Raw genomic sequence first — 10,141 nt, 5'->3', positions numbered from 1 at the left:
TGACTCAAATATGATAGGGGACATGGGATTTCATATGGAGCTCACACACAGAGTATCAACAGTACTGCAGGATGGAATTAAAACAACATCTAACATTCAAACAGTCTTAACATTTTCAGGTTAAAGAGGAAGGATGAGAATTGAATGTTAGGGTTACTGAAAATTGTGTGTGTTTGTGTCCATCTCTCACCTGTCCCCAGAAACATGACTTCATACTGTCCGTCCTCAGCCATGACGCGGTCCACCACTATCTGTGTCAGTGTGTAGTCGACACGTACACGCGTGAACACGGGTCGGCTGGTCAGGGGGTAGACGGAGCGGAACATGAGGGGGTGGAAGCGGATGAAACTGACCACCTCATCTGAGAAGTCTTTAGTGGTCCTTATCCTGGGATCATACGTCTTACTGGGACACTGGGGAAAGGGGATAGACAATCATGTTCAGACAGTATGAAAGCCTACCTCGAAGCAGATAGTCATCTAGATAAGTACCTTAAGGACTAATTTAGGAATCCCTGTCATTAAAGACTCACTTCAGCTGTTTTTGAACTTGTCTCCATCTGGTGGTGAACTGAAGTACTCCACAGATTCAGGTACATACCGCTACTTCTGGAGTTCACAACCCTTCTACCTGTCTGTTCCTCCTATTATAGAGTTATAAACCATCCCTCGATGGCGCAATGCATATCCACTCACACACATATACACACACATGCACGCATATACACAAATGTACCGACACATAAAGTGCATTCGGAAAGTATTCAGACCTCTTGACGTTTTCCACATTTTGTTACGTTACAGCCTTAATCTATAATGGATTAAATAGTTTCCCCCCCCTCATCAGTCTACACACAATACCACAAAATGACAAAGCAAATGTATAAAAAATATTTTAAAAAATGAAAAAAATCACATTTACATAAGTATTCAACCCCTTAACTCGGTACTTTGTTGAAGCACATTTGGCAGTGATTAATTACATACTTAAGTATTCTTGGCTATGACGCTACAAGCTTGGAAAACCTGTATATGGGGAGTTTCTCCCATTCTCTGCAGATCCTCTGAAGCTCTATCAAATTGGATGGGGAGCGTCGCTGTACTGCTATTTTCAGGTTTCTCTAGAGATGTTGGTGGAGTGCTGCAGAGATGGTTGTCCTTCTGGAATGTTCTCCCATCTCCACAGAGAAACTGGAGTTCTGTCAGAGTGACCATCAGGTTCTTGGTCACAACCCTGACCAAGGCCCTTCTTCTCCGATTGCTCAATTTGCCCTGGGCAGCCAGCTCTAGGAAGAGTCTTGATGGTTCCACGCCACTGTGTTCCTGGGGACCTTAAATGCTGCAGAAATGTTTTGTTGACCTTCCCCAGATCTATGCCTCGACACAATCCTGTCTCGAAGCTCTACGGACAATTCCTTTGACCTCACGGCTGGGTTTTTGCTCTGACATGCACTGTCAACTGTGGGACCTTATATAGACAGGTGTGTGCCTTTCCAAATCATGTTCAATCAATTGAATTTACCACAGGTGGACTCCAATCAAGTTGTAGAAACATCTCAAGGATGACCAATGGAAACAGGATGCACCTAAGCTCAATTTCGAGTCTCATAGAAAAGGGTGTGAATACTTATGTAAATAAGGTATTTCTGTTTTTTACTTGTAAAAAAAACAACAGTTTTCACCTTGTCATATTGGGGTATTGTGTGTAGACTGATAAGGATTTTAGTTGAGTTAAAACCTGTTGCGACTCTAGGGGCAGTATTTTCATTTTTGGAGAAAAAAACGTTCCCGTTTTATACGGGATATTTTGTCAGAACAAGATGCTAGAATATGCATATAATTGACAGCTTTGGATAGAAAACACTCTAACGTTTCCAAAACTGTAAAGATATTGTCTGTGAGTAATAACAGAACTGATGTTGCAGGCAAAAGCCTGAGAAAAATCCAATCCGGAAGTGCCCCAGGTTTTGAAAGCGCTGCGTTCCAATAAGTCCCTATTGAGCTGTGAATGTACCATCAACGAGCTTACGCTTTCTACATATTCCCCAAGGTGTCTACAGCATTGTGACGTAGTTTTACGCATTTCTGTTGAAGAATAGCCGTAGGCGGCCACATTGTGTAAGTGGTCACATGGTGACTCCGAGATTCTCGCGTAAAATACAGAGGTAGCCATTACTCCAATCGGTCCTACTGAAAAACTAATTGTCCCGATGGATATATTATCGAATAGATATTAGAAAAACCCCTTGAGGATTGATTATAAACAACGTTTGCCATGTTTCTGTCGATATTATGGAGCTAATTTTGAATATTTTTCGCAGTTTTCGTGATTGCAATTTCCGGGCGATTTCTCAGCCAAACGTGAAGAACAAACGGAGCTATTTCGCCTACAAAAATAATCTTTTGGGAAAAAATGAACTTTGGCTATCTACCTGGGAGTCTCGTGAGTGAAAACATCTGAAGTCCATCAAAGGTAAACGATTTCATTTGATTGCTTTTCTGATTTGTGACAAGGTTGCCTGCTGCTAGTAAGGCATAATGCTATGCTAGGCTATCGATAAACTTACACAAATGCTTGTCTAGCTTTGGCTGTAAAGCATATTTTGTAAATCTGAGATGACAGGGAGATTAACAAAAGGCTAAGCTGTGTCTCAATATATTTCATTTGTGATTTTCATGAATAGGAATATTTTCTAGGGATATTTATGTCTGTTGCGTTATGCTAATTAGTGTCAGGTGATGATTACGCCCCCGGATCCGGGATGGAGAGTCACAAGAAGTTTTAATCCATTTTAGAATAAGGCTGTAGTAACATAACAAAATGTGGAAAATGTCAAGGGGTCTGAATACTTTCCAAATGTACTGTACACACACACCAGTCACAGTCCCTCATGTTAATCAGTTCCACAAACACTGCAGGAAAGGAAACACACGACGGTGATCACCGTGACGACTTAGAGACATCAACAAAGCTGCCGCCCAGACTGCAGTTTATTATTGTTCACCAGCAGGTCATATATCACACACACGCACGCACGCGCACACACACACACACACACACACACACACACACACACACACACACACACACACACACACACACACACACACACTTTGACTTCTGTCACACTCTCACAGAGATGCATTGAGTACAGGCACACATAGTAGATGGGTGTTTATTATTGTTCATCAGGACTGTGTCATGTACCAGGATTGGGTGATATACTGTAAGTCATTTAAGTGGAGGAGGGGGGGTCTTTCTAAATGATCCTGTACAGAAACAGTATGCAGTCATCTTGTTTCCCTACTTACGCCGAGGAGGGAAATGGAGGGGGGGTAGGGCTAGGAGAGATGTGTGTGTGTGTGTGTGTGTGTGTGTGTGTGTGTGTGTGTGTGTGTGTGTGTGTGTGTGTGTGTGTGCGTGTGCGTGTGCGTGTGTGCGTGTGTGTGTGTTACCGTACCGTTCCAGGGCGAGGGTAAGGTATTCTCCCCTCGTATTCTACCCAGCGATGGTCAGGTCCTTCCTTGTGAGCGTAGGGTCCGTTGAACACAGCTCGTATGTCAGCCATGCTGTACACACACACCGCCGAGCCACGGAACACAGAGCTGGGGGAGAAACACAGTCTAATAGGTATAGTGGGAAGAATAACCTGAGAAGTACCGTAGAGAGATGTCTCGTTATATAACAGGTTGTTTGGATCCTGGATGCTGCTGATTGGTTAATAGGAGGGTTATTCACCACAATCCCCAGGTAATGCCTTTTAACAGTTCCATTTAAACTGTGTGTATCCATGGTCCCACACAGCCCAGCCAGGCAATCAATAAACTTTATCTCCCCTGAAAAAGAGCATCTAGACAAATCTCCCCATGCTACTAGCCTAGCTGTCTGCCTCTCTGACCTGTGGAACAATGTAGCAGTTTTTTTTTTGTGTGATCTCCACTCTGCCATGCTTATGAACATGACAAGACTGACAGCTTCTCTGAGCCTGGCAAATTAATTTATCAGGATCATTATAACGGGCATATCAAAAGAAATGGCAATAGAAACAAAGGTAAAACAAACGAAAATGCACAGAAAAAAATGTTGTCGTTTCAGCTGCTTAATGCGACTGTGTGTTAGCCTTAGTTGGCTAGCTAGCAAGGAGAAGTAGCTAGCCTGCATAGCTACATGGCAATTATTTATTTAGCATAGCAACCATTGCAAATAAAATGGATATAATGAACAACCAGCCCATTTGGCTAGAATCTCAGAACTAACGACTGTCTTTTGCCCGGACTGTTTTGTACTCATTAAAATAACGTTTTACGTGTTGGCAATCGTTTTATAAAAGTAATAAGGCCCTCGAACCTGGATTGTGATTAACACCCTCTTAAGTGCTGTTTTCCTGGCCATTGGCTACGACTCCGGCCTAAGAACAGCCCTCGTCAAGAGTTGTTTACACGATAATCCTTGATTTCTCATGCCTTGTGTGGTTTGGTGTACTAAGTGTTTTACCTGGAGGTGGTGAAGACTCCATACACAACAGGGTTCTTCTCATCTCTGGTGGGGAGCAGGAATATGTCCTCTACAACACACACACATAAAAGGTAAGAATGTGGCATTTAGTGCGTACGTGGTGTGTGTCTGTAAACATGGAAGCATGTGTGTGTGTGTGTGTGTGACTTACGGAGCTCATCAAAGTGCGTGTCCACTCCGTCAGGTCCAGGGATGGAACACACCAGTCTGGCTTTGAGGAACGTTGTCCACTTATTGGTCAGACTCCTCAACCCTCCCACGTCATTCTGAAACACAACCACAACACAACCATAACACAACCATTACACAACCATAGTCTAACACACAAATACATCTGAAATCCGTTTTGCAGGTTTAAAACCGTGAAACAACCACAGTCTAGTCCACAGATCTGACATATCAAGAACAACACAACTGCAAACTATTTTACAGACCTTGAACGCGTAAACTCCTGTTTGAGACCAGTTTAAATAAACCAAGATAAAGACCAAACTCTGATTATTTGACTGGCAGAGGACTGAGGTCTGCTCATTACAGTAGTGATGATGGTGGTCGGAATGAACTTACAAAGGAGGGCGAGACGACTGAAGAGGAAAATTGCTGACAAGGAGGAGAGAATAGGTTAGAAGGATTTAGTAGGACAAGAATAGCAGAATGAAGCAAGAATTGAAGCCAGAGAAAGGGAGAGAAAATCTAAAGAAGTAGAAATATGAGGGAAGAAGACTTAAACTAGCAAGCTCATTAATTATGCATGTTTTCCAATTAGCATATGTATACCCCTGGCTGAGTGCTCTACTCAATAAAGCAATGCCCTTCTCAGGGTGAGGGGTAGGGTAGGAGTACTCAAATATACATATAAAGTACAGGGCCCCTTTATCCAGCACAAGGGCCCTAAACTAACCTCCCTACTGAACTTGGCCCACAGATGAACCTATCACTATAGACATGCAATTATAGAAAAGGCAGGGGTAATGGCTTTAGCGTTTTCTAAATGGGATTATCTTCAAAGATGACTGAAGCTCTGTTATTCCATTTATCCAGAGAGGAACCCCTTTATGGTCGGCTATAGACACAGGACAAGGAATCCCTCTCCTGCCTCATCGGCTTTACAGCTTACTCCCAAGTCGTAAACTGGGAATGTTGCAATAGAGCTTGGAATTTTTATAGTGGGAAGACTCCAGGGACAGTCTCCCTACTACCAGAAAATACCCTCCATACTACCAGAAAGTACTTAAGTAAAGATACTTTAAAGTACTACTTAAGTCGTTTTGTGGGTATCTGTACTTTACTATTTAGATTTTTTGACAACTTTTACTTTTACTTCACTACATTCCTAAAGAAAATAATGTACTTTTTGCTCAATACATTTTACCTGACACCCAAAAGTAATCATTGCAATTTTAATGCTTAGCAGGACAGAAAATGGTTCAATTCGCACACTTATCAAGGCAACATCCCTGGTCATCCCTAATGCCTCTGATCTGGCAGACTCACTAAACACAAATAATGAATTTGTAAATAATGTCTTAGTGTTGGAGTGTGCTATCCATAAATTTAAAAAACAAGACAATTTAAGGAATTTAAAGAACTGTGAACATGGAAGGAGTTAAAGCTGGGGGTTTAGGCTACAGGAAGGGGCTAAGAACTAGAGGTAGAGCATAAAGAAAAAGTAGGGGTGGAGCAGGACCCAAATGGTACTGGACCAACTAGCCTACTGTCCTACTTCATTCTTACTCCTACACTGTCTTGGGACCAGACCTTAGACTGCCCTGTCAGTAAGACCAGTAAGTGGTCCATTCCTCTGTTGGCAGACTAAACAAGAGGAATGTACTAGGAGGTATTGTCCCAGGGGGATTTAAGCATATCTGTGGAGAGGCCAGCTCTGTAGTAGAGGAAATAGATCTATCAATGTACACTCGTCCTGTTAGATGTCTGTCCTCCTCCTCGTCTCTTCCCTGACCTCTTCTCAAAACATCCCTCACTCACCTTCCTTCACCATTCTACACCTCTCCCCCATCTCACCTTGCAGACGCGTGCCACGCGGGACAGGACACTCTTATCGTTGCCGTCACGTGATGACTCGCGGAAGAAGAAGTAGATCTTGTCATCGTCTGGGTTGTAGGTGTCTGACACAGGATGGGCTGATACAAACCTGGCCTCTAGAGAGAGAGAGAGGGAGGTGTTATAAGTGCAACATTGTTCATACTTACAGCTTGACCCTGTGGACACAGCAGTGTCTTATTTTATTATTATTTTGTCTCCGCTGAGTACCTCTGAGTTATGAATAATAAAATAACTCCAGACAGAGCCTTGGAACAGAGGAAAGGAATGAAACAGAGTGAGAAAGAATGTATGTGACTGTGCACTGAGGAATTTAACCAAAGCCTCTGGGAGGATTCCTTAGAATAGGCTAATTTAGGCCTGCGCAAATACACACACACTCACAACATATTACACAGAGTCGCTGTTACTGTACGCTAGGTAAGATGTTCCAGAACCCCTGACACACACACACACACACACACACACACACACACACACACACACACACACACACACACACACACACACACACTGAGTGACAGCATCACTCCAGAGATCTCACACACACCCCGCTTCTGGCTGTGAAATGTGGATGGTGTGTGAGAGGAGTAAACTGGTGGCAACTTGATGATCCATGACAGACATAGAGGAGAGAGCATCATAGAATAGTGCTTGTACTGTCTGTGTAGGCTAGGGCCCCTTGTACTTCCTGTGTAGATTAGGGCCCTGTGTACTGTCTGTGTAGACTAGGGCCCTGTGTACTGTCTGTGTAGACTAGGGCCCTGTGAACTGTCTGTGTAGACTAGGGCCCTGTGAACTGTCTGTGTAGACTAGGGCCCTGTGAACTGTCTGTGTAGACTAGGGCCCTGTGTACTGTCTGTGTAGACTAGGGCCATGTGAACTGTCTGTGTAGACTATGGCCCTGTGAACTGTCTGTGTAGTCTAGGGCCCTGTGAACTGTCTGTGTAAACTAGGGCCCTGTGTACTGTCTGTGTAGACTAGGGCCCTGTGAACTGTCTGTGTAGACTAGGGCCCTGTGAACTGTCTGTGTAGACTAGGGCCCTGTGAACTGTCTGTGTAGACTAGGGCCCTGTGTACTGTCTGTGTAGACTAGGGCCATGTGAACTGTCTGTGTAGACTATGGCCCTGTGAACTGTCTGTGTAGACTAGGGCCCTGTGAACTGTCTGTGTAGACTAGGGCCCTGTGAACTGTCTGTGTAGACTAGGTTCCTGTGAAATGTCTGTGTAGACTAGGGCACCGTGTACTGTCTGTGTAGACTAGGGCCCTGTGAACTGTCTGTGTAAACTAGGGCCCTGTGAACTGTCTGTGTAGACTAGGGTCCTGTGAACTGCATGTGTAGACTTGGGCCCTGTGAACTGTCTGTGTAGACTAGAGCCCTGTGAACTGTCTGTGTAGACCAGGGCCCTGTAAACTGTGTGACACACTGTCAATTCCCCAGTAAGTGTGTGTGCTGTAGCTCTACAGTAAGTGTGGTGTCTTGTAAAAGTCAAACATTAATAACTGTATTGTTTCTTTTGTGGAAGGATTGACAATAACCTCCATCTATCGCACCCTGAGAACACAAAGCAGCTCTGTGTATCAATGTAAAGACTGGGAAGTGAAACACTTAATGACAAAACTAGGTTATGAATGAACTCACCTGCTTCAAACAATCTTTGTTGACTGAGAGGAAGGATGTAGTCAAAAGAACCAGGCCAACAGTTAGTGAGAAATAATGTCATGTCATAATGAATGGCTCTACACGCTAATAACTCATAGCTCTACAATACGTGTGTATGTTTGTGTGTGTCGTTTGTCTGTGTGTGTGTCTGTATGTGTCTGTGTATGCGTGTGTGTGTGTGTGTGTGTGTGTGTGTGTCTGTGTGTGCGTGTGTAGTGTGTGTGTGTACCGTTGATCCAGTAGTCCTCTGAGATGTCAGTACGTATGTAGTGCTGGTCGGGGGGTGGGCCCAAGGAGCGGGTGAACGTTGTGTCTTTACCAAGGAAGTCTGATGCCGTGCCAGCATACATGAACTGGTCTGCAACCAATCAGAGACAAAGAGGGTTAGACCTTGACCAATGAGAATGAGCGTCAAGTACAACTGTAAATGTGAACCAATTACAGTAACAAACCCAATTCTGATAAAAACAAGACAACAAACCTGAACAAACACAATCAGACAATCTGTCTTTAAGCTGTGCCTCATACTTTCAGTAAAATGACATTCTTTGGCATGAGATGATGTCTCTGTAATCAGTTTTCTGTAAGAAGATAGGCAGAGCAAACATGTCTCCATGAATCTAGCCTTGACAACAATGTTTCAGATAATTTAGGAGTTGGCTTAGATGACGATGTCTTGCTGAATCCACTCTGTCTTACTTCATCAAAACAACATGCACACAAGCATGAACATGTACACACACACACACACACACACACACACACACACACACACACACACACACACACACACACACACACACACACACACACACACACACACACACACACACACACACACACACACACACACACACACCTTTGGGATAGCAGAGATAGTCATGAGGGAGACAGAGGGTCACAGAAACACACACTCTGAGTCTGAGTGTTTATAGTTTCATGCCAAGTACGCTTGTTTATTACATTAAGAAATAATTACCCCTGCAAGAGACACTGATCTGGACAAGAGCGCTTTGCTTTTTTTCTTAGATATTCAAAACAGAGAGTAGGGCCCTAGAGTGTGAGAGTACATGAGTGGTGTACAGGGGCTTTGATCACCAGGAGAGGTGAGAGTGGAAATGTAGGGCTGCATGTGGTTGTATTAGGATGGTGTCAGGGTGGGGGTGATCAACTGTCAGATGGTAGGGGTGTGGTCTGACCTGTGAGGACAGACGTGAAAGGTTGCCAGGGGTCGTAAGGGCATTTCAACCTCCCGGACTCCACTGTACCAGACAACAACTTGAACACACCCTCCTGGAAAGAAAGACAGATAGAGACTGTGTAAGCAGTAAGGAATGCAGTTTGTGTGTCTGTCTGTATGTCTGTCTGTCTGTCTGTCTGTCTGTCTGTCTGTCTGTCTGTCTGTCTGTCTGTCTGTCTGTCTGTCTGTCTGTCTGTGTGTGTGTGTGTGTGTGTGTGTGTGTGTGTGTGTGTGTGTGTGTGTGTGTGGTGTATGGGAGTCTATGTGTGTGTACGTGTATGAATGTGTACGTCCATGCATGTATAATTCTCCCTGACCCTTACCACTCTGCGTCCTGAGATCTCAATGAAGGCACATATTGGGTGGAAGGCTCCTGTCCCACAGGCATACACATGGGTATGGTTAAAGTTATGGAGCACACGCACAAAGTTGGCACACTCCAACTGAGAGAGAGAAGCAGAGGAGAAGAACCAATAAGACACAGACAGAAACAAACTATATTTTAATTAGTGCTCTGAATAGAGATTTTACTGTCAGGCCAGACATTTTCCAGGTTGTTCTCACTTGAGCGTTCTTGCCTGCCAGTTTACACATCTCCACTGTGTCTCTGGAGGATGGCCAGCTGATCTGGGAACAGATAGACAGGGAGGTTTACGTAAGA

At 44.0% G+C, this 10,141-nt stretch overlaps 1 protein-coding gene across 2 annotated transcripts in view; it reads right to left on the bottom strand.

The window, feature by feature from the left end:
* LOC110496107 (semaphorin-3D) overlaps nucleotides 1-10,141 on the bottom strand; it is a 72,324-nt gene that overhangs the window by 20,221 nt on the left and 41,962 nt on the right. For both annotated transcript variants that reach the window (XM_036955511.1, XM_036955512.1), the window contains exons 4-12: nucleotides 10,045-10,107; nucleotides 9,804-9,923; nucleotides 9,440-9,533; nucleotides 8,470-8,598; nucleotides 6,538-6,674; nucleotides 4,667-4,781; nucleotides 4,495-4,564; nucleotides 3,461-3,605; nucleotides 191-413 (exon numbers count right to left, since the gene is read on the bottom strand). In XM_036955511.1, coding sequence (XP_036811406.1) covers nucleotides 191-413; nucleotides 3,461-3,605; nucleotides 4,495-4,564; nucleotides 4,667-4,781; nucleotides 6,538-6,674; nucleotides 8,470-8,598; nucleotides 9,440-9,533; nucleotides 9,804-9,923; nucleotides 10,045-10,107 — 1,096 coding nt within the window. The remainder of the gene's footprint in view (nucleotides 1-190; nucleotides 414-3,460; nucleotides 3,606-4,494; nucleotides 4,565-4,666; nucleotides 4,782-6,537; nucleotides 6,675-8,469; nucleotides 8,599-9,439; nucleotides 9,534-9,803; nucleotides 9,924-10,044; nucleotides 10,108-10,141) is intronic.

The sequence above is a fragment of the Oncorhynchus mykiss genome, chromosome 2, assembly GCF_013265735.2.
Source record: "Oncorhynchus mykiss isolate Arlee chromosome 2, USDA_OmykA_1.1, whole genome shotgun sequence".
In the NCBI taxonomy this organism is placed as follows: Eukaryota; Metazoa; Chordata; class Actinopteri; order Salmoniformes; family Salmonidae; genus Oncorhynchus; species Oncorhynchus mykiss.
This window is presented reverse-complemented; position numbering and strand designations above follow the sequence as displayed.